The following is a 24,388-nucleotide window of genomic DNA, read 5'->3' as shown; positions in this document are numbered from 1 at the left end:
TCGCGCAGTGGGCGTGTCAACACGCAATTGTCATTTCATAATAAACACATATCACCGCGGCGCACAGCAAGTTTCAATTTCAGTTCCTGGCATTTTTAACCAGTGGAGAAAGGTAAGAGATGTCCCTATCGTTTTTCTTATATGAATTATTCTACGTTAATAAAACATACCTGGTGATCAACTACAGTTTGCTGTAAACATTATGATATGCGTGTAGTGTTATGATAACGAGAGGACGGGAGGACGGCTGCAGCAGTGGATTTGCGAATAGCATGCAGCTGCAGAGCCGCAGAGCCAGCGGCGCTTTCAGGTCTCACAGGCCCGCTCAACAGCGCCCCCCCCCCCACCCAACGGCTGAAAGCTGTGACCAGACCTGAAAGCGCCGCTGGCTCTGCGGCTCTGCAGCTACATATGCTTCTAGCAAAATCCAGCATCCAGCCCGCTGTTTGCAATGGGAGCAGCACGGACTCGGGACTTATTTTATTTGGAATATAATGACTTTATACGCAAAAGTAACCTAGTTTTAAGTTAAAATATTATAAATCTACATGCCTTGAGGATGTCATTCTTTATATAGCCTGCCTATCAGGCAAAAAAAAGTATTCTAACGGAAACACTGATACCGTGATATATACCGTTACCGTCTATGCTTCAAATTATACTGTGATATAAATTTTAGACCATACCGTCCACCCCTACCAGAGACCCCTGAAAAACGCACAGCACAGGCGGGACCACGTGTGACACATCACCCCGTGGCACACACCTACACACCCCTGCTAGCCCACCAAAATGTGGGACGCAGGAGAGGTCCCAGACCTCAGAACCGCCTGGGAGACAGAACCCCCAGTCATGTCCATGAGGTAAAACTTAACGAAGGGACCCGGGGAGGACCAGGAGGCCGCAGCACAGATGTCCTCCACCGAGGCCCCCCCTAACAGGGCAGCAGCCCGACGGGGGACCTGTCCAGCCAACGTGCAGCGCCTCACCCGCGCAAGGGCCACCGTAACAAACAAACAGTTGAACGGAAGCCCTGAGAGCCCGAGTCCTGAGGTAAACCCCCAGTGAACGGACAGGACACGACAGGTGAAGGCCCGCCTCCAACTCACTAGCGTGAGGAGGCCGACGAACGCCTGAACCACAATATCCCTGGAGCGAAAAGAGCTCCGGATATTCTTTGGCATGAAGACTGGATTAGGCCTCAGAGTCGCTCCGCTATCGGCCGAATAGACAGGCACTCAGGCCGCACCGAGAGAGCACACAGCTCACCCACACGCTTAGCGGAGGTGATGGCCAAAAAGAATGCGGTCTTCAAGACAGCTGATCCAATGGCGCCTGCTCAAGAGGCTCAAACGGGGCCTCCGACAACCAGCCCAGGACCAGTTGGAGGTCCCACTCGGAGACAGAGAACGTTCCACAGGCTTGAGACGCCGAGCGCCAAGCAGGAATGTTCCACGAGAGGGTGGCTGAACAATGTTCTGCCCCCACACTGGACCATACGCCACTCCCCAGCGTAAGCCGCGGTAGAGGACGGAGCACACGCGTACCGGATAGCGTTAACCACAGAATAGTCGAGATGCATCCCCACCAGATTCACACCATCAGCAGCCAAGCCTAGAGGCTGCCCCAGAACAGGAGGCAGAACAGAGTTCTGCGTGCCTGAGAGAAGGCCCGCGGTGATCACGGAACAGGCCACGGCGGGGCTACCAAGAGCTGAATCAGGGCTGGGGACCACACAGCTGAGCCCCGGCGCGACCAGGACCAAGTCCCGCGCTCCCGACGTACCCGCCCCAACAGCTGAGCTATCAGGTGTAAGGGGGGGAATGCGTACAGAATCCCGGACGGCCACGGAATCGGTCCCACACCTGCCCGACTGTCTGGACGTAGTCCCCACTCGTCAGGGTGAGGACCGCCCCGCGACATCACAACTGCACCCACATTCTCCCTGCCGGGGATGTGGAGAGCCCTCAGGCAGCGCAGATGGAGAACGCCCATAGTCAGAGCCTGACCGCCGCCCGGTGCAGACGGGGGGAGCGCACTCCTCCCTGTCTGACAATATACGACGCTGACGTCGTGTTGTCCGTCCTGCTAAAAACATGCTTGCCCACCACAAGGTGGCCGAGCCGTTTGAGGACCAGAAGGACAGCCTTCAATTCCAACACATTGAATGTAGCGCAGACCGGGCAGCATGACCTTGCCAGCTGCCCCCTACTGCGTTGGCCTGACACATCCCCCCCCCCCATCCCATGAGGGAGGCGTCGGTGAAGACCGTGACGTGTGACAGCCTGCTGCCCGCGGCGACCCCGCTGGCGAGGGCACCAGGCCCTCCCCAGAGGACGAGGTCCCCCAGTACTGACATGGGAACCTTCAGCCGCTTCCACATGTCTCTCACCGGGTCCATTTCCATACTGGAAAAAAACCACCTCTGTATCCTCCTCATGAAGAGGAGGCCAAGAGGGACCACAGCAGCAGGCGCATCACGGACAGCGCCGTAACCGTCCTAGGACGGAACCTCCCGAGCGCGCCACTTGCCGCCGCTCTGAGAGGGATGCCCATATAGACCTTGAGCTTAGAAAAAGCCCAAGTACTCTACCCGTTGACTGGGAAGAGGAGTACTCCACTTCCAGTCTATAGCAAAACCCAGGCTGGTGAGACACCACCTGCCTGGTATGAGACCTGGCGATCTACCCTGACCGGCCAAGGACCAGAACGTCGTCCAGGGTAGAATACAATTCGTAACCCCCGACGACGCAGAGGCCCCAGCGCGGTCTCCACGCACTTGGTGAAGATGCGGGGAGCCAGAGAGTAGCCGAACGGCAGCCTCTGGTACCCGTACGCTAAGCCCTGCAAAGGAAGCGTAGGTAAGCCCTAGGATGGAAGATCGGGATGCGAATACGCATCCTACAGGTCTATGGAGGTGAACCAGTCCCCCACCTGACTGCGTCTAACAGGTGGGAGACGGTCAACATTCTGAACCTTCCATGGTACAGGTCCAGTATGGGTCTGACCCCCCCCCCCCCCCCCCCCCGATTTCTCGGGCACCAGAGAATACCGGGAGGAAACGCCACGCATCGCGTCCTCCTTTGGGACCACGATGATGGCTTGCTTCGCCAACATAGATATATAATAGAAAAAATGGGAGAAAAAGTGGATAAAAAATAAATAAAAATGAACGAAAACTCCACTAACACACTGCAGAATGGGCTAGCCCATACACACAATTGTTAAGGGGATGCAGACCAGAGAAAAACACCAGTCCCGCACACAATTCATAGATTCACAAAAAGCACACCAGCCCTGAGCCTCAGCCCATCCACCCATGAAATGGTAAACAAGCCCCTGTTAAACCCCCAACATTAGACACTGATTGACCGTCAGCATGAATGGTTAACACTTTGAGCGCCACGCCTGGTTTTCCGTTTTACCGCTTGAATGCCACCATCGGCGCCAATGTTAACGTTAATATCGCCTAATCTATGTTTTAAATTATGGCTATGTGTCTAATCTGCCCATCGCATTATCAAAGACTATTTTCCAGTCAGTGCTGTGAAGGCAGATTGTTTTTTTATCGCGTCGTTTCCGTTTCAGAGCAGTTAGAAAAGCCCCCGTTTTGATATAAAAAACAGCTCATTCTGGAGCATTCTATGAAAATCGTCTTTTAGTGGAATATTCCACAACGTTGATATTCGTCGGCCTTTTTATGAATCGTTTTCAAATAAACGCTAGATGATCAATATTATACGTGCACGCAAGCACATTACGGCCGCGCACTGATAATCGCTCCGTTGATTTCCTCACGGACTTTTACAGTGAAACCGAAAGAAGACATTTCACAAAACAGCTTATAACTTCATCAAACTTACTCTGATTATCCTACCACTGATAACATAGAGTCCTTACCTGACATCAGATGGTATCCAACTGGTATATTCCAATTCCTGATCACCATTCGAAAAAATCGATACGTGTATGGATCCAACGCGATACAGTAGAACTCCATGATCCGCGGGGCTCTAAGGCTCCAGAATGAACTCTGGTAACCGGCTGGATCAGTGAACTGGAAAATGTGGAGTACCGGATTTTTTTCCCCATTCATTTTCATTGAGTCCATTCCAAAATCACTTATGTCATCTGGGAGACGACAGGGGGCGCTTTTTTCCACAGTGATCGCCGGCGCCCCTCGGCTATACTCGGGTAGGCTCGGGTGATGCAATAATTTTTCAGATCGCAAAAAAAAAAAAAAATCCGAGAAATCTCGTGAGTGGCATTCTACGTCACTATTAAAAACCCGAGAAATCTCGTGAGTGGCACTCAAAGTGTTAAGAGGAGGGAAGACCTTTTAGTAAAGACAGCCCTCGGCGGGGAACAAAGAATGGAGACCCAGCATATTAGCATTAGCCGCGCGCAATAGGATAATTGGGAAAACACCCAAAACAGAGTCATGATTGATTGATTGATTGAAAACTTTATTAACAGATTGCAGAATGTGTACAGTACAGTACAGCTCAATACATACAATTGTTAAGGGGATGCAGACCAGAGAAAGACTTTCGTCTTGTTTACATCAGGGTCCCCCATTTTCAATTCATCGTAACATATATGACATACATGACATACAGATAGACAGTACTGCTACATCTATATATGACGACCATGTTTTCCGACCATGTTTTCCCAAACATCCTGCCCCTCGCACCAATACATCACACGGCTGTCTCACAGGACAACGAGCAGTATTACTCATGCTAGTATCAATGCCTGACAACGCAGTCCTACCTGTGCGCGACGTAGCTCGATCCGCTGTCACGAGATGAGGAAACCCCAGGACAGACCCGATGCGCTGTTTAGGATGTGCCGAGAAGATTCCAGGGGCTGGTGAACCTCCGGCGAAAACCCAACATTGTGTAATTTCTCCCTGCGTTTCATAACAACTAGTTCACGGAGTGCACTGCAACGTCCGTGTTGGAAACAAAAAAGAGGAAGGTAGAGTGTGACCATGTCCGGCGTCATATAGCAGGATGCGGGGGCATGGCCTGGTCATGTGCATGTGAGTGCAATTGTTTGTTCGTGAGCACAGTAGGTGCTAGGAGATAAGAGATATCTCATAATGGCGAAGAGCGAGACGCGATGGCCAGTATGATAATATAACTGCATCCCTAGCTATAACTTACTTATGCAAAACCGTAGGGGCTCACAGTCGCAGCATAAAATAACTTATTTATATTAACTCATTCATGGCCAACCACGACTATAATCGGGTTATCTTGCCAACCGCTGAGCACCAAAATCCGAATATATTTAGATTTTTTTATTCTATACAGTCTCGCGGACCTCTGTGTTACCATTGGAACTCATTCTGAGACCCAGAGAGTGCAATACCGACCGAATCCTGCTAGGTGGCAGTATCGCCTACCCTTTGAAACCTTATTTCACACTGTGTGTTACATTGTATATATATGGTCCGGGCAGAGAATTTAGACCAAGCCAAGTGAATCGCTTCATCCGAGCACTTTGAAATGCGTTCAGCAGACTTGAGGCATATCTTGTGCCTCTTCATGTCAGGGACCCGATGGACATCAATACTGGAAATTGCGATCAGACAATTGGAATATTCTTTTTGGGATACCTCCTATCGATTGCAACGATTATATGTCACATACTCCAAAACGTATGCCGTTGCTGACGATCAGAGCATCAAAAAACGACCCCCCCCCCCCTTTGATGCATTCATGATGAAACATAATACCTATTATATACCTTTGATTTGGAAATGATAACGTGTCCAGGCAAGCAATGCAATTTTTTTTTGCAAAATTCACATATCGCTCCATAACGCAGCTTCCAGGAATTAGCCAGGATCACTCTGAAACTATACAATATTCACCACGGGATAACACGCGAACGTATACATGAAAGAATTTACTCTTTTTTTACATGTTGGACGATAGATAGTGACTGTCAAATGAGCCATAGTATTGTCTCCATAGCTATAATATAGATATAGCCCTGCAAACAAAAACAAATAATCTTTTAAAGCGTGGCCCATTGAGTTTGCAAGCTTGCGCATAACTGAGTATAGAGAGGGCTCTATAGCAGAGGTCCCCAACCGCGTCTATGCCTTCTACAACGGCGCTCGGTTTCCGGGTTCCTCCGATTGGCCACGACGCCCACGTGACCCTACGCTAGCACGCCCCCTTCCTGCCGCGCCGCGCTCGCCAGCTTCCTCAAGCGCCGCGCTCCTGCCGCGCCGCGCTCCCTCAGCTTCCTCAATTTATAACGAATCATTAAAAAAATATACCGTTACCTGGAATATGTTGTTTCTTTACACATATGTTGGATTATGTAATTGGTTTGTCATGACAAACTAATAAAAATTGCGAATTAACCGGTGGCCATTTTTTTTGAAGATTCCTCAATAAGACCTAATGTCTGTACCTGGTCATGTATGCACTGCAAATGTAAAACTTATTTTGATTGATTGATTGATTGATTGAAAAGTGTATTAACAGATTGCAGAATGGGTACACTACAGTACAGCTCAAAACATACAATTGTTAAGGGGATGCAGACCAGAGAAAGACTTTCGTCTTGTTTACATCAGGGTCCCCCATTTTCAATTCATCATATGACACACACGACATACAGATAGACAGTACTGCTACATCTATACATTTATGACATACCAGATTTGCAAATACAGTACTGTTTGTGATACTAAAAAAATCCAGAAAGAGTGTATATACATTTGACATAGAAACTGTACATTGGAGGAGGTTGGGTAGGTGGGGTGGGGTTGGGTGGGACTGTACATTGGAGGTGGGGGGGCGGGGGCGGGGGCACTGTACATTGGAATACTGACAAGGCCATACTTGGTCTTTACTGTACAACTGGGTTAGGACATTTGTAGGGGCCAGTTTCGAATTGCAGTCTCCCGTAGGTGTTCTTTGAGAGTGTTTTTGAAAGTGGGTAGTGATTCACATTCCTTTACAGCTTTGGGTAGGGCGTTCCACATTGATGTGGCATAATTGCGAAACGTGTTTAGTCCCTTGTTTGAGCCGAATCTGGGTTTTACATGATTTGTGGAGCTCCCTCTGGTGTTGTGATCGTGGTATTCACTGACCTTTGGGAAGTATTTTGACATGTACATGGGTACATTGGTCGTGTAGTGTATCTTGTAGACCAGGCCCATTGCAAGTTGCTGTACTCTGTCGTCTACTCTAAGCCATCCTAGGTTGGCAAAGTGGGCAGGGGTGAGGTGGGTTCTAGGAGTCAGGTCAAGCAGTAGTCTGACTAGTTTGTTTTGAGATGTTTGTAATTTGGTTTTTAGTGCCTTTGAGGTGCTTTGGTACCATGAGGTGCAAGCATAGTTGTAGTACCCTTGAATGAGTGCTCCTGCCAGAGTCTTCAGGGTATTCTTGTTTACCAGAGAGGAGATCCGGTACAAGAATCGAGTTTGTTGGTTGACCTTTTTTATTACATTGGATGCCATTTTGTCACAGGAAAGATTAGCCTCTAGGATGGAACCCAGGTAGGTAATTTCATCTTTCCTTGTGACAGTATTGTCACCCACTGTAACTGAGAAGCCGTCGGTCTTGCTGAATTTGTTATTAATGTCCTTTGTTTTCATCTGACGTCACAATGCTCCTCTGTAGCCGTTTTGCAGCAGCCATTTTGTATACCTCCTAGTAGTAAGCATTCCATTTATTACCGTTTTGGACAGAAAATGGTACAAGTGAAAACAACCCATTGTTTTGTATTGCATCTTATCACATTGCAAGGGAAGGATCAAGGATTATCTTTCTTCACTGAAGATCTGATATAACCGTTTCATCTTTTGTGGTTTCCATGAAAACTTTTCAAAGGACGGATACAATCAGTTGAGACGGACCTTTTCTTTCCCTCTGCTTCCAGGTTACTGAACGTGTTGGAGGTCATAGCCCCGTTCAAGCACTTCAACAAACTCAGAGAATTTGTTCAGATGAAGCTTCCTCCAGGGTTTCCCGTCAAACTTGGTATGTTGCAAAATGAAGATCAGCCAATTTGTTCTGTGTACACACATGAAACAAATGACAGTGGAGAGATAATATTTCGGCATGTGCTTTTTTACCTTTCAGACATCCCTGTGTTCCCTACTATCACGGCAACGGTCACCTTCCAGGAATTCCGTTACGATGAATTTGAGGAGTCGATCTTCTCCATCCCCGCTGAATTCAAAGAGGACCCCAGTCGATTCCCAGACCTCTGACCACCCTAACGTAACTGAGGCACTTGGAAGTGTCACCTGTATGGACGGTTTCAGTGGAATTGCATTGCTAGGGAACAGTTGGGACCCAAGTATATTTCCTGTTGCAGTGTTTGCTAATAATAACTGACAGGAAATCTAATTAATAGTCCATTCAGAATGTTTCTTTGTTCCTATTGTCAAGTTGAAGCCGTCTGTAGAACTGACGCAAAGGAACTCCATGCAACGGGAAACAAGCTAACGACGGTTCAAAAGGAATTCAATATTTTGTATGTGATTTGTTTAAAAAGGGAATTGATCTCTTGACCACTTGTTCGTCTTGTAGATAAACCCAAAGCAAACCAATGCAAACCGAAGTCATAGTGTGCACCATACCATATTTAAGATGTTTCGGCAGCACAAGATTGATGTGAAATTGGGAGTTAATTGACCTCATTCACACGGAATCCCAACCTGAGCATGACATGAGAGCGAAATGGCCACCGTGTGAATACGGTCAATAGAATTTTTATTTCACCAACTGTTCACCTACAGATAACTGAACAGTTCAACCACTGATCTTTGCTGCTGCCCTCTCTTGTGTGAAAGTTGTCAAGAGATGACACAATCTTGGCATCTTCAGCCTCATTTTCACAAGTTCAAAGTGAACTACATCTGATTCTATTTTCTGCTCTTGGAGGATTGATCTGTTTTCTCATCATGTTTAAGTTCTCTTGAAAGTGCACTGACTTTGTTCATCTGTAAATAACTCACTATAAATGACTAAATAAGAACTAGTGTTAGAGATATAGACATGTCATATTGAACTGAGCTTAACCTTTTCATGTGTAAATGATATACCTAATGTACAATGTATAGTCAAAAGGAGCAACACTGTGTAGCAATACATTTCCAGTACTCAAAGAATGTTTTTTAAACCAGCTGGGAGAAAGTTTGGTATAAAACTGCATTCTTACAGTTCAATACCTAAGCCTCTCCAGAGCAGGATGCAATCTCCTGTGTTTTCAGGTTAGCTCATGTTACCTCCTGGCTGTCCATTTGTTTGAAAGGGCCACTTAGCCAGTTTGCAACCCTAATCCTATCATTCTTTCGTGAGAACACGTGATAATTGGGAGATGAAACTTGCCACGTTCTGTGTCTCCAGAGATCTGCCATACCGGCCCTGTGGGAAACTCCTCCGGATGATGTCACCCAGAGGAGAGCAGACCTCTAGTGAACTGCAGATGCCATTTCCTCAACTATTCCCAGCTGTAGTATGGCAAACTTTAGGGAAGTTGAACAAATAGTGTCTGCAATTCAGGAGTTTCTCGCACGGCCGATGTGGCAGATCTCGAGACACGGAACACGTTGGTAAGTTTCATGTTCCAATCACACAACCTAAAACAGGATTAAGGTTAAAAATTCGCCAACATGCCCCTTTGACTGATGGTGTGAATTTAATCTGTTCTGTACGAGTGCATTGTACTGTACTAAAAGGTTGTTTGTGTGTATGAGGTTGTGTAAACCCAGATGGGGTATCAGGAAAAAAAAACATTTTATTACTGCACTGATATTGAGTATATAACGCATGCTATGGCTATGTTGTCCTATTGGATTACTAATACATATTTGAGCTACATTTCCTACACTATTGTTATATATATATACTTGCATACATCTTGCTATTTAGACTTGATTACTAGAACTGAATACCGTACGTTATCACCCCTTAGTGCTTCTAAGATCTCCTTGATTGTAGACCAGATTTTTCATGCGATTCAATCGCATTGGTTTTTCCAATAATATATAAAGCTGTGAAAGGAAATTTGGCATTGCAGTATATCCTGAAATTGTCAAATGGGAAATAATTTGCCCCATTGAGATGTCTCTGGCTTCAGCTAAAAATGTAAAAATTCAGCTTTTACCAACTTGACATCCCTTTAAATAAAGCACCAGCACCACGTTTTAACTGTGTTCCTGTAAATTACATAAACCACATGTGTTTTGTACAGACATAGCCAGGCATATATAAAAAAATAAATAATGGATTTAAAGACAAAAGGATAACTTTCCCAAGTTAAGCTTTATTATATAAAAGTCACTGATGAAACAATACAAACGTATACGAATAACAAGCATTAGCTCTGGATGTTGTGGGGAGTGAGGCTGCACCACAAACGCATATCACCCAAGAAGGACACAGTATGTGAAACAAACAAAGGGAATTGAGGTTCAAGAAAGAAACGGAGCCAACAGCAAACTATTATATCCAGCAGTAATACAATCTAGTGAAAAATACATTTAATTTGCAGAGCAGAGAAACGACTGCTTCTTTGCAACAATGTACAGAACCATTAGAGCTGTGAATCTTCACTGGCCTCACGATTACGATTCAGCTGTCTTCGATTCTACGATGCATCTCGATAATATATTACATCCTCAATCTTATAATTACTGCACATGGCTACTTTTTCATCAATTAATACAAGCAGTCAGATAAATTTACTTATTTAGAAAGTTCTTAAATCAGAATGTCAAAATAAATGTTTTTACTAGTGCTGCATGATACAGATACTAGAAAGGTATCTCGATACCCAGCTGTTGTATCAATACTTTTAGAATAGCCTGATGCTGTATTTTCTATGAGTTGAGTGGATGCATGACCACCAGAGCACTAGCTTTTTTAATAATACAATAATAATATATTTAATTTGTAGGGCACTTTAAAGTTGTGGAGCAAACTTAAAACATTTTATTTTAATAATCGATTATGTTCCGTCACTGCATCGATGCTGAATCGTCCGCATCGCGATGCATCTTAGAATCGAGAAATGTCCACACCCCTAAGAACCATAGGATAAATATGCCAGTATAAGGGGGTAAACCCCATGCAAAATATAAAGTATTCTGCATGGCACAATTGCCAAAGAGTCTTGCCTTTTGTGAGAGAATTACAGTAATATCTTCATAGCACACTTCACATTTTAAGATTTTCTTCACAAAATGGGGAGGGGGGAGAAAATCTCATTACACACAAACATGTTCACAAATAGGATGGAGGGATGATGATGAGGGTTAAAGCGGAGCCTATCAGGTGAGGCAGAGACGGATACTCAGTCGCTGACATCCATGTCCTCTTGGTGGTGATCGTCGGCACCGTTGACCTTGGCGTGTTTCACCGGCCGCCCCGTGCCGTTGCCTTCCACTGAACGGGGGGACAAGGCTGAATCATCAGAATCCTTCCTTCCTTTATCACTGTCGTAGCCTTGCTCCTCCTCATCATAATCCCTCGTAATCTGTAAAGACAGGGATGTCCATGCAGACCACCAGATTTTACCATCGGCAACTGACCTTATCAGGTGAACACTTCCCATTCGCATTAGGTTTACCCCAAAACAGCAGTTAAGTTCACAACCCATAAATTATTCTGTATTACGCTAGGCGCCAACCTTCACATCTCCCTTTTCTCCGTCGGATTTCCTCTCCCGTTCGGTTTCTTTGTCTTTAGTTCTCTTTTTCTTGCTTGTAGAGCGTTCTCGTTCCTCCCTACTGCAATCTTTATCGCTCCTGCGGTCCCTCTCCCGTTCCTTGTCCCTCTTCTTGTCCTTCTTGTGTCTTAAGAGAGCAGTAAGGACAAATTCAAGTCAGTCAAGTGCAACGATGGAACATTGTTGTAGCCACGCATGTACAAATGACTTGACTCTTATGTTATGAGGATATCAGCTTGGACACTGAGTAAATAACCTGCCAATTATGGGCCGTCCTCTATTAAAACAAATTCTTAATCGACAAAATAGGACTTTGTAGATTTATTTGATCAAATCTTTGAAATTGTGTTTCCAACATGCAATGATGCTTACCAGATTATGTGCTTATTTCCTTTCCAAACTATGGAAAAGAAAGCATAACAACTACTAATCGACTAACAGATTATTGGTTGACTAAGCCCAAACTGACCAATTCATCAACAAAGAGGGGGGCAGCCAATAATATTCAGATCAATATTCCACATGGAAAGACCAACCTTCTAGGAGAAGGAGACCTGGAGCTTTTCCTTTTGGGAGACCTTTTAGGAGATCGGCTGTTACTGCGACTTCTTGGACGTCTTCTGTATAACAAAAAACAGAGTAAAGATTGGCTTGTTAAAACTGACTAAAAGCATCCAGACAATAGAGGCCTTGCACGGAATGTTTGTGTAGTACTGATTCTTCCAGCATGGCTGCCTAATTTCCGTGCAGTGGAACATTGGAAATGAAAGCATGATATTACCATTCCATTGCAACTTGTTTACAAGATTGAGTAAAAGGCTAAATATTATTAAATGTCCGTTTATGGCAGTGTAACGGTTGTTTTGCACATAGCAAGAAGTTTCTTCCAACATGGAAGAAATGGGCAGAAATGGGCATTCTAACCATTCTGTGAAAGGCTTCTATTCCATGTAATCGCACTAAATGGGCATTCTAACCATTCTGTGAAAGGCTTCTATTCCATGTAATCGCACTATGTGTCCTGAGCTGTGCTCACCGGCTGACGCTCCGAGACCGCCTGGCTGTGCTGTAGCTTTTCGGTGGTGTTTTGGATCGTCTTCGCACCCGGTCGTCTTTCTTTCTGTCTCTGTGAATAACGAGGTAAGTTAGATGTGATGGATCGTAGAAGAGACGGCATCATGTAACGTAGTATTTATAGACATTTACATGCACTTTCAGCAACTGAACCTAATTGGAATCTAACGCCAAACCCTTGCACCTTGTGTCGTGCCCCATTCAATGAGCTACACTGGGCCCTTTTCCTCCACTTTCAGCTGCATACATACATTTCTATGGCTGAGGTTACACCTCTCTAAAGTAAGCCATTTTATGGGGCAATAAAATCCGCCAGTCAACAGAAGGTAAATGTCTGTAAACCACTTCTAACCTGGATTTGCTTCGAGATCGTCTGACGTGCTCCCTGGACACAGACTTCCTCTTGCGAGGGCTTTTGGAGCGCCTCTTGCTTCTGGAGGCAGAGGGTCGCCTGGACCTGCTCCCAGATCGCCTGCAACCACACAGACCAGCCGTTTTGTCTCCACTCTCAATGCATCAAAATAGTTGTTACACTGCCCTCAAAGTGACTAGACTCAGAACATGGGGGGGGGGGGGGGGGGGGGTTACACAAGAGGGTCACACTCATGAGGAGCCTATGTGAGAAGTGGCTCCTCTGCTCCTCATAAACATTATATTCTCATATTGTGGATCTTTTATCATTGCTTTCCGAGTCTACTCAACGGATACAGAGCCTCACCGGCCCGGCTCACTTAATTTGAGAAATAGAAACTACAGTCACCTGTGTTTTGAACGGGACCGGGATCTTCTCCTTCTAGACCTGGATCTGGATCGGGAGTGCTTCTTCTTGCTCTCCTTATCTGCAGGAGAACAAAATAGTATTGTTAAAATATTAAGATATTGTTCAGTATTGCAGAGCCGACACGTCAGTCGTTATAAAACGTGACCCCTGGAGGAATTCGGAGTGTGTTTTGCTGCTTTGGTTGGACGCTGATCAAATGAAACGTTGCCAAATGAGTGTTCTGGAAGACTCAACGTTGAGTCCCAGGACGACAGAGAGGATGACTATATTATTGAGGACCAACAGGACTACATTTAATATGACGGGTGGGGGTATTTTGATACAAAGTCATGAAAAGAAATTTTTTTGTCAATTTCATGGTGCCTATTGAAACATAGCTCTACAATTAATCATGTTTGCTTCACAGGGTTTGTAACAGTCAGAGCATGTAAGTGGAGTGTCGCTCAAATTCGGTCATGATGCTGCATTGCCAAAGCCCATTTATTATTGGGCTATTATGGGAGAACATTTATAGAAAAGTTACTGGTATATTACTTGGGTTTAGAGGGACAGTGACCAGGCTTCTGAGCCTTGGGAAATGTGCGTGGACTTTCTACAGCTTTCTATTATCAAGTTATACATAGCCTAGTAGTAAGCCTACACAGCCATAGCCTTAGCCTAGTAGTAAGCCTACACAGCCATAGCCTTCGAGGTTGATGAGTTTCGGGAGAAATTATCCATCCATGGTCTCGCTCGCATCAAGGGATCCAATCCTCCCACTTTAACATGGTGGAAATGACTTTACCTCGCCTGCATTCTGCACAAGGGAAATCACTCTTTCACACAGGCAACTTCTTTCAATAACCGGCGTGTCCATGCTCCAAGTTGCCAGAACCACTCACCACCAACTCCAGTGTCGGCTTTCACAATGGAGCAGATTTGGAGTGGTCCTTCCCCTGGCGCACGCGGGGAAGCGGTAAAGAGTGGAGTACGAGCACCAGCAAAGTCAACTCAAGCTATTTGACAGGTAAATTATAAGATAAGATATTCCTTTATTGATCCCCTTGGGGGAATTCAGGCATCATAGCAGCATGGGGGAGGGTACAGGTAGTAGAAGACACAGGTACAGGTCACAAAATTATAGTACAGTGGAGAAGTAAAAATTTAATAAAAAGGCAGTGTAAACAATATAATTAACTCTGGACATGCACATATGGGCAACAAAGTGCAAGATGAGTATGTATGCCCGCTCAGTTATGTTTGCCCTACAATAAATAGTTACAATATATAATCGTAATCAATATATAATCTAAAAAACCTAAATGCTAAATATATGCAATATATAATCTTAATCTAATATATAATCTAAGGATGCTATAATCTAATTATGGAGGCTTTGGCTACTTACTTCCAGGCTCAATGGCAGCAGAGATCAGCGACTGGGCTTCTCTCACTCTCTTCATGGCCTCTTCAATCTCTTTATTGGAGTCCGGTTTCAAGCCTGGATTTATGTTCATGCCATGAACAGCCATGGGATTTAGCCTTTAAAAAAAATTCAATCAATGCATGAAGAGATAGCAGACCATAAACAGCTTACACATGAAATTATTAGTACATTATAATAGGACAATTCAATACTAGGGTTATTATAGTTGACAAACTAAAAACAACTAGGTTTATATTGATTAACTGAAATAAAAACAAAAACATGACTTTAGAAAAAGAAAACAAACTAAACAGACTATATTGTGTAATACAAAACAAACTAAAAATGAAATAACATAACATTACATAAAATGTCTTTAGTTTTAGCCTTTGTCAATATGGTCAAATTTGTCTATGGCAAGTGTGAGGAGGTATTAGTGCATATTTTCATTGAGACTGGGGTGTCTACATGCCTGAGTCAATTGCAGTGATGTTTGTATTACACAGTACCTATTCTTATTATCTTTTAAATAAAATAAGAAAGAAATAAGATTTTAAATAAATAAGATATTCCTTTGATTGATTTTTATTTGGAAATTACAAACACCATAAAAACAAATGACATTTATATTCCTGAGGATATCACCTAAAAGCATTAATTAAAAGACTTAATTCCAAGGTGGTCCTCGATGGAAGACACAAAAACATAGCACATTATAGCCTACTAGGAAGAACTAGTTTCAGTACCCCTGTCTACTCTAGCCCTGGAATATGATTGTCTGCCCTGTGGCTGCTGAGCCATTAGCTCTTCCCATAATTTAGCCTTTACCTTTGTTTTAAAAATGCTTTTGGTTTGACTTTGCTTGGTAGGCAGCGGTACCGGTAGTTAATTCCAGAGTACTACACCTGTGTTAAAAAAAAATAAAGAGCTTCTTCTTACTCTTAACTTTAGGAACACTGCAAGACATAATTCTAGCTCTGGTGTTATGATTGTGTAGCTCTCTTACCATAACCACATGACCTTTCAAATAGGCCATAACCATACCCACATGACCTTTATTGATCCTCTTGGGGAAATCTTGCCACCCATATTTATATTAAAAAAGGATAATAATAAAACTAATAACTGAACTAAAAATAAACATGTTTACACAAAAACTAAACTGAAATGAGCGAACCCACTCTGTAAACTAACTGAACCTAAACTGAAAACAAATGAAAAAAAACTGATAACCCTATTCCACACGTGGGGAAAATATATTTGAACTATCTTAGATGTGCTAATCTGGACAGATACGGTCTTGTAAATGCACACACCGCTAACAGGATAAATCAAGCACCCATATTTTTCACAATGTATGCAGCTGTTAAAAGGCTGGTGTCTGGAAGGCTCTGCTCCACACTGACTTACTTGGGATCCGTCATGAACTTCAAAAGCTGATCAGCGGCCAAAGCCTGAGAAGAAGACGAGAGAAGGGGAGTGAGTGAAATCTGACATCAATCAAATCAAATTCATTCAACTCTTCAGACTGTAGTAGTTCCAATAAGATATCCCACCTGTTGATTCATGTTGGGCCCTGGGAATCCAAACGCAGCCATGGCATCCATGTTGGGACCACCAAAAGGATTTCCTCCCATCTGGGGGGGGGGGGGAACCACATACACACACACACAAAGGAAAAATAGGTTATAAGCCCATGTGCTCATTTTTTAATGGTCTCCTTATGAGACAGGTTATAACCATGTTTCTAATGTTCTTATGAGACAGGTTATAAGTCCATGTACTCATGTTTCTAATGTTCTCCTTATGGGACAGGTAATAAGTCTATGTGCTTATGTTTTATTTATATACAAATTGAGCATTTTGTATAAAGTATATATATATATATACTTTATACAAAATGCTCAATTTGTAGGGGGAAACAAAAAAACACAGGACCCCTTCGATATATCAGCTTCTTTATGTTGTCCTTAGAACACAGGTTACGAGTCCACAAGTTTGTGTTTTCTACCGTTAAAGATTATTTATATATTTATTTAGAAAGAGAAAAAACTACATGTTGAATTTGTAGAGACAAGAAGCAAGGAACATATAGAGAATCTGTGTGGTCTTGGAAAGGAGACTTTTGAACGTACAGATAGATTGGGCATTGGGTTGGGGGTTGGAAGAAGTCCCCCGCCAGGCAGAACCCCTGCAATAGCGTTTGCTGGCGCCAGCAGTGACAAAGCTTTAGCCTCATCTGGAATCGAACCTGCGGGGAAACAAAACCGGCATTAGGGGAGGAAGATAATGTTCCACTAGAGAGAGAGAGACAGACAGACAGACAGAGAGAAAGAGAGACAATTTGCAAAAGAGAAAAGAAAAAACATTTAAAGAAAAGTGACTTCACGTGACATAACTTCTTCAAATTAATCTCTGTACAGGTCACAACATGGTTACCCTCTAGATTTGAGAAGATTTCCCTTTTTATTCATTTAAATCATTGCAGTGGCATAACTATTGCTGGAACATAATCACACTACTCCAATGAACACTGCCAAGAGCATATCACCTGAACATGTTTTTTAAGTCATGAACCAAACGCTAGCAAGCACAGCGGCTTCTCCAGTGGGGTGTGCCCTCAAGTTTCATATAGGCGTTTACAGAACAAGCGACTCACGTTGACGGCTTCGCTACTAAAAGCACACAGAGAAAAATCAAGATACACAAAACAGAGAATTTCAGAGGTTTGGCAGGTAATACTATACAGGCTGACAGTTTCTACTTACCTAAAACACAAGTATCAGATGATATAACTATAAACACAGAGTAATAATTAAGAGAATTCAGGGTAGGCGATTGTTTGCTGTACACCAAGATTCTGGTAACCTTACCTGTCACTGCATCAATTTACCTATCCTATGCAAACAGTAGGCTGGCCAATGTCATTTGACAAATGTGTCCAATCTTAAGATAATTATCGCTGTTTGCAATCTGCATTTGGTTCGATACAAATGCCTCAAATGAAATAGAAACATTACAAAAAGGAACAGGCCACCATTATGGCAAATGTGCTTACCGTCTTCTCCAGAGTCAGACACGATGATAAGATACCAATTTCCTCTAGAAGCTAACCGGCTGCAAGCTAGCCTAGCTTAGCATGACAGGATACACCATCTTGAAGCCAGATAGCCTTCTACTGAACGCACAGAGGAAATTGGTATCCATCTCCTTGTCCATCTCTGGAGAAGACGCTGAGCACATTTCCTTTAACACCTCAACAAACTCAAAAGGACAAATCTAAATGAACACACCCCTAACCAAACAGTTAACTCTTTCACACAAAACACACACAAACCTATATACAGACACAACAACAATGACAACATTTAAAAGGGCACACTGAAGAGAGAATTTGGGCTGCAGGAGACAAAACTGTTGGCTGGTATTTTCAGCGGGGCCTGGTATACAGGACTGGCTGAGCCAGGGAAAAAGAACTGTAAAACACAACAACAACAAAAAGAGACCACTGTTAAAGAGAGAGAGCACTGTACTGACATTGTGTCATGTAGGGTGGGTTATCTAGAATAAGACAACTGATGACAAGATGCAGTAAAATTAAGCGGTAAATTGCTTTTGTGTGGAATTTAAATTATATCGAGATTGTGACCATATATATACACCAACACCAGCTTGTGCTACCCAGCTACGGTGAACTAAGTTAGATTGTGCGGTAAAGACTAGCAGATTGGTGTAGTTGGGCTTTGATGCAATGGTCTTCCTCTTGCCATTTGATTCCAGATAAGAGTGATATCAGGTTGTCCATTATACAACTCAGATGATCAACACAGTCTTACTGCAGAGCTGTTTTCTTACATTACCACTATGAACCAACCTCATTAAGTGGTGAGCTTGCAAAGATGTGTTTATGTCTACAAGATGCTCCATCCCCAGGACAAGACTTAATGGGTGGTTCAGCTGCATCAAATACCATTGCATAATAGCGTAGGTCTAGCCATAATAAATAACCTATTTCATACCACATCTACTAAAATACCTAGAAGAGAAAATGGGTGAGAGAGGGGGGGGGGGATAGAGAGAGAGAGAGAGGAGAGAAAGAACAGATGACAGAAAAAAAGAGAGGGATGGGGGGGCTTGAATGCTTGCTGGCCTTTGCAAATGTCTACAATCCCCTGTTGGCAGGCAGAGGACCACTTTCAGCCATCACAACGAGGGGGCTGCCTTTGCCTTCTCCACTACAAAAATCACACACACACAAATAACAGAGAGAAGTTTAACAGAAGAGAGAGAGAGAGAAATGCATGGTTAAGTGTTTCACACTAGGGCTGCTCCCTCTTAGTGGATTAGTCGACTAATTGGTCATTATGGTTTTAAATCAAGACTTTTTTTTGGTCTCAAGTCATTATGTTTGCGTTTGTTTTGTATGTATATATTTTTCTCCATTTCAAGTGTTCTTTTCTGGAAAATGATAAAGACATCACTGGCACTCCCAATAATATTCCCAAATATGGCTGGTCTTTGATTGGCACTGGATTATAAGAGGTCCTTCTGTAAAACTGCATTAAGGACAATAATGGGGTAAATGCAATTTCACGTTACCAGTATTTGTCAAATAAATCAAGCCATTCAATTAGTCGACAAAATCATCTCTTTTGCAGAGGACAGCCCTGTTTTACACACAACTTAATTTATGCCTTTTGAGGCATCTCTGCAATGCCCACAGTGTAGGCGTGTTCGGATCCTAGTCTCCAAAGCAGACTTTGGTATACTGTGCTAACTGAATGCAGGACAAAAGAGTTATTACTAGAGAGGCAGATAAGTCCTTTCCCAGTGTCAGCTCAGTGCAATACCTCCCGAGGGTTGCATTTATGACAGAGAAAGAACATTGAGGCGATGTTGATTGTAGTACTACCACAGTATACCAATAATCTGAGCTGAAAATATCTGCTTTCGACACCTCTTCCACAGGACCATGAAAGGACATAGCCAAGGCAAAGGGAGGGAGTGGCGTCACTGATGACATTCACAGAATTAGCTTTAATAGGCTCATTTCGTGAGGTCACGTACTACTCACGTTGTGAACCAACTCTGATCAGACATTGTTCAAACTATAAAGTAGGCTCGTAGTAATCCTCTTAACTCCTACAAATGCTCACTGACGCCCCACTTTCCCAGGACTATGGCTTTTGATCAACAATGACCAGTCATACGACAAATACGCCACCAACCTTCGGCAAAAGGGACAACGATCAGTGCTCTGTCCACAAAGACGGTGTTGGTCAAATGTTGAGACACTCCCACGGACTCCGGCTCATGGAACTTCACGAAACAGACCCGCGACGTCACTGGCATGGGCGAATCACTGTTGGGGAGACAAAAATATGAGATAAACTAAATTAAACTAAGCCTAATGTGCAAACAGTCATCTGAATAGTAGCCCTCCTTAACTCATTCAGCGCCACCGCTTAATCCACGAGATGACGCTAGTGCGCCACCGCTCTAAGTCAATGGGGGGACTGAGATTTGCGAGTCCTTAAAATATATCTTAAAGTATAGCTATGGGTCTAATACACCCATCGATTATCAGTTAGTTGCATCCAGTCAACATGTACAAAACGGATAGTTTTTTTCATCTGTACATTTCCGTTTTATAGCCTTTTGAATACGAGTATAACTTTGGGTGCCTCAGAGTAATTCCAGAGAAAGACGGATAATAGCGTTTTAGTGGAATACACTAAACACGTTATAATTTTTCGCCTGATTATCGTATCTTCCTGAAATCAACGCTAGATTATCAGTATTATTCTTCCTCGTGCATACATGAAGAGCATTGGACCGCGGGGCTCCGCCGCAGCCTCCTCAACACACACAGCCGCGATCGGGGTAGAAAGACATATCAGATCAACGATCACATTTATATATAGTTTTCTTACCTTGTATCTGATGTAATGCAAAAGAAATAATCCAATTATCTCATCGCCATTTGAAGTACTGGGCGCGGAGGTCCGTGCCACGTTCAACAGCATTGCATATTGGGGGGGGGGGGGGGGGCTCGCAGATGCATCGGTGTATCTGCCTACCTCGCCTGAGTATTTAAACAACGCCCGCACGGCTTGGATTGTCCCAGAATAGAAACTAGACCATTCACAATGGGGTGCAATACCAACTGGAAGGCGTAGGCGGTGGTATTTGCCCTTTTGCGAGCTCAGACCCATTCCCAATGATAACATCAGGCTGGATGGATAAATGAATGGATATCGCTAATAAAAGAAATAGGGATGCACCGAAATTTCGCCACCGAAAGTTTTCGGTCGAAAATGGCAAAAAATGGCCTTTCGGCTTTCGGCCGAAAGAGTTTTTTTACCGAAAATATATCACCGAAACAGAAACAACCTAACAACCTCGCGTGTTGTTGTGATGATGTCGCGCTGTCGGGAGTCGCGCTGTTTCTATGTAAACTCTGCGCGCAAACGCGTCCAATAAATGCGTCTTTAACATGCTTTTATATCCTTATTTACTATATGCCCGTCGCGGTTAATCACTGAGTGATCTAATATGCATATTATTCGCGTGTTGTTGTGATGATGTCGCGCTGTCGGGAGTCGCGCTGTTTCTATGTAAACTCTGCGCGCAACGCGTCCAATAAATGCGTCTTTAACATGCTTTTATATCCTTATTTACTATATGCCTGTCGCGGTTAATCACTGAGTGATCTAATATGCATATTATTCAGAGCGAGAGGGGGGGGGGGATTGTGTTTCTCACATTGACGCTGTCTGTCTGTCGCGCGTCTACTGTGCCAAAGTCGAGCGCACATTCAGCTGGGGACTAGAAAGGTGCGCTCAGTAGAGCACAGATGTCCGCTGCGGCAGCCAGAGAAAAGATGGAATTAATGTACTGTATGCATTCAGAAGTGCTGAATAAATGTTTTATGGACCCATAATAGTGATTATTTATTATTTAAGTTAAGTTTTGCCATAATCATATTTTTCCATAATCATAATGTTCCACAACATTGGTAAAAAAAAATCTATTCTATGAATCATTTTCGGCCTTTCGGCTTTCGGTTTTCGGCCAACTGTTTTCTATTTTCGGTATCGGTTTCGGCCAAGAATTTCCCATTCGGTGCATCCCTAAAAAGAAATAACGATTAAAACCCGACTATACTCAGATCTGGCACTCAAGCGATGGCGAGTTAACCCGACTATCACAGTGACGGGTGCTGAATGAGTTAAAAGACATAATATATGCAGCGAAGACACCCATGACGTCACTCAATGTGTTTTTGTTTGCCTTCCACTTAGTCATGGAGTTCACACTTAGTCATGGAGTTCAAACTACTTAGGGATTAAAGTGTGTGTGTGTGTGGGGGGGGGGGGGGGGTAGTTAAAATGTGGTTTTAGGTCATTTTTGGTTGGTTATTAGTATTACCATGTAAAATGTTGTTTCATAGAAATGACCATATGTAAAATTAGGAGATTTCAGCACCACTCCAAACATAACCATTGCTGCTGTTCTCTAATGCAGCCGTCAAGTTTAAATAAACCAGTGGTACTACTTTGCCAACTCAGGAGCCACAAATTTTTTGGTGTCAGTGATTGTAACTACCGGTAACTAATTACCCTGCATGATTATTTGAATTTGGTTCTGCATTTACTTTCAATTGGTAGGCTAAATGTGAACTTGCTAAACGTGCAACCAGCAAACTGTTATCCATAATTTATGTCAACTTGTTTTCACTGATTAAACGTTCAACAATAATGTGAATCTTAACACTTTGGTTGCCTTGGGTTAAATTCATGATATACCATAGGTTGCCGGCTCTATTTGTCTATGGAGAAGTACCCCTTCTTTGCATGGCTATAACTTTTTAAATTCTATTGCTACATTGCCATTATTAGGGCCCATTCAAAGTCCTATATGTATTGTTCATTGTGTAGCAACGTTAAACTTTTTCATTCACATATTCATAGTAAAGTATGGTCTAATGTATAAGTATGTTTTCATCTCTTTCTGCAGCTTTCTCCAGAACGTGATCTATAGCCCCAAATGCATTATATTGATGATGCAATACAGTTTTATGGCAATCAGCGCGATATAAAAAATTCCAACTAGACGTACTTCTAGAAGTTACTACAAGTCATCTGATGTTGACCGGATGGGCTAGGGGGCGTTTATAATTCCGTGGGCAGCGTTATACCAATCATCTAATGTGGGTAAAATGTTGATAATAGCAGTTAGTATCGAAGACGGTAACGTTACACGCTAAAACTCACCCCAGTCTCCGCGCGCCGTTGGGCGATCATCGTAGAGTAGAAATCTTATCATTATGGGATGTAAATTTACCCGGTCCATCTCCAGCTTGTATAATGGTATATACGTCCAAATCATGTTGTTTATCGAGTTATTGGCAATCGATCACTGTGTAGCGTGACGAGCCAGAGTCCCGGGACCTATAGCGAGTGCCCGGAAGTAATACGGACGTCTAGCACAACCTCTATGGCACATCCTGTTAAGCGATTGCGCCGATCGGCCACCAGATGGCGCTCCTGAACCGCCAGAGAGCTCAGTGGGTCCTGCTGGTGGATCTCAGGCCAGCGGAGGGGACATATGAATCCGATCGCAGATTTTTGAAATATTGATATAAGGACGCTGTACAGCGTCCTCCGGCAACTTGAGCATGGCCAGCAATAAACACGTTTCATGGCAGCCAAAGTGTTAATGTTGTTATTCCGTCATGTCGAATTTTGATGTTTGATCGGTCACTTGGAAGTACATTTTGTAATAACTACAATGTTTTTCACAATACATTATGATATAAATAGAAATAGGTGTATTGGAGGTGGGATGTGGTAGGGGTTCCCAAACTTTTCAGGCCGGGACCCAGAAAATAAGGCGTCAGAGAGCCGCGGCCCAATGCACATCGTCAGGCTTTTTTTTTCTTTTTTTTTGCCAAGCGACCGATTTTTTAAGCCAAATATCACTTCAATCCTATTAAGTTAGTTCAAGTTAGTTATTCATTTATATGTGCTATTTATGAGAGGGCTAACTTGTTGCAAAATAATAATGATAATAATAATAGCCTCATTAAAATACTATTGTTGCTTCGGTTGTTTTCAGCGTTTTATGTGCATAATCTGTTATTTAGTTTGAAATGTTCGTTGAAATAAGTAGATTTTTCGTTTTTGTTTATTTATTAAGTTAATATAAAACCATATAGTCACATTTTAGAATACAATAGAATAGAATTTTAGAATACAACTAGAAACACTGTCCTGGCCTGCTTCTAAGTTCAGTGGCCTGACAAAAATAAAAGATTTTTAAATTTTTTTTTGGAAACCATCTCGCGGCCCTCCCATGGCTGCTCGCGGCCCACCTTTGGGTCGCGACCCCGACTTTGGGAACGACTCTACTACACC

At 43.3% G+C, this 24,388-nt stretch overlaps 2 protein-coding genes across 2 annotated transcripts in view; one reads left to right on the top strand and one right to left on the bottom strand.

Moving 5' to 3' along the window:
• Positions 1-10,191, top strand: part of LOC311239586 (ankyrin repeat domain-containing protein 13C-like) — a 68,372-nt gene extending 58,181 nt beyond the window's left edge. The window contains exons 12-13 of the mRNA XM_084327953.1: positions 7,912-8,012; positions 8,115-10,191. Of these exons, the coding sequence (XP_084184079.1) occupies positions 7,912-8,012; positions 8,115-8,245 (232 nt within the window). The 3' untranslated portion in view covers positions 8,246-10,191. The remainder of the gene's footprint in view (positions 1-7,911; positions 8,013-8,114) is intronic.
• A 94-nt stretch (positions 10,192-10,285) lies between these two features.
• LOC311239587 (uncharacterized protein) overlaps positions 10,286-24,388 on the bottom strand; it is a 28,482-nt gene continuing 14,379 nt past the window's right edge. Inside the window, exons 2-12 of the mRNA XM_084327954.1 lie at positions 20,198-20,331; positions 17,105-17,220; positions 16,526-16,606; positions 16,380-16,423; positions 14,952-15,085; positions 13,544-13,622; positions 13,136-13,255; positions 12,746-12,835; positions 12,246-12,329; positions 11,671-11,836; positions 10,286-11,517 (exon numbers count right to left, since the gene is read on the bottom strand). Coding sequence (XP_084184080.1) covers positions 11,335-11,517; positions 11,671-11,836; positions 12,246-12,329; positions 12,746-12,835; positions 13,136-13,255; positions 13,544-13,622; positions 14,952-15,085; positions 16,380-16,423; positions 16,526-16,606; positions 17,105-17,220; positions 20,198-20,331 — 1,231 coding nt within the window. The 3' untranslated portion in view covers positions 10,286-11,334. The remainder of the gene's footprint in view (positions 11,518-11,670; positions 11,837-12,245; positions 12,330-12,745; positions 12,836-13,135; positions 13,256-13,543; positions 13,623-14,951; positions 15,086-16,379; positions 16,424-16,525; positions 16,607-17,104; positions 17,221-20,197; positions 20,332-24,388) is intronic.

Source organism: Notolepis coatsorum (genome assembly GCF_963971535.1).
Source record: "Notolepis coatsorum genome assembly, chromosome: 13".
Lineage (NCBI taxonomy): Eukaryota > Metazoa > Chordata > Actinopteri > Aulopiformes > Paralepididae > Notolepis > Notolepis coatsorum.
The sequence above is the reverse complement of the archived record's forward strand: the minus strand, read 5'-3'. Positions and strand labels throughout refer to the sequence as shown.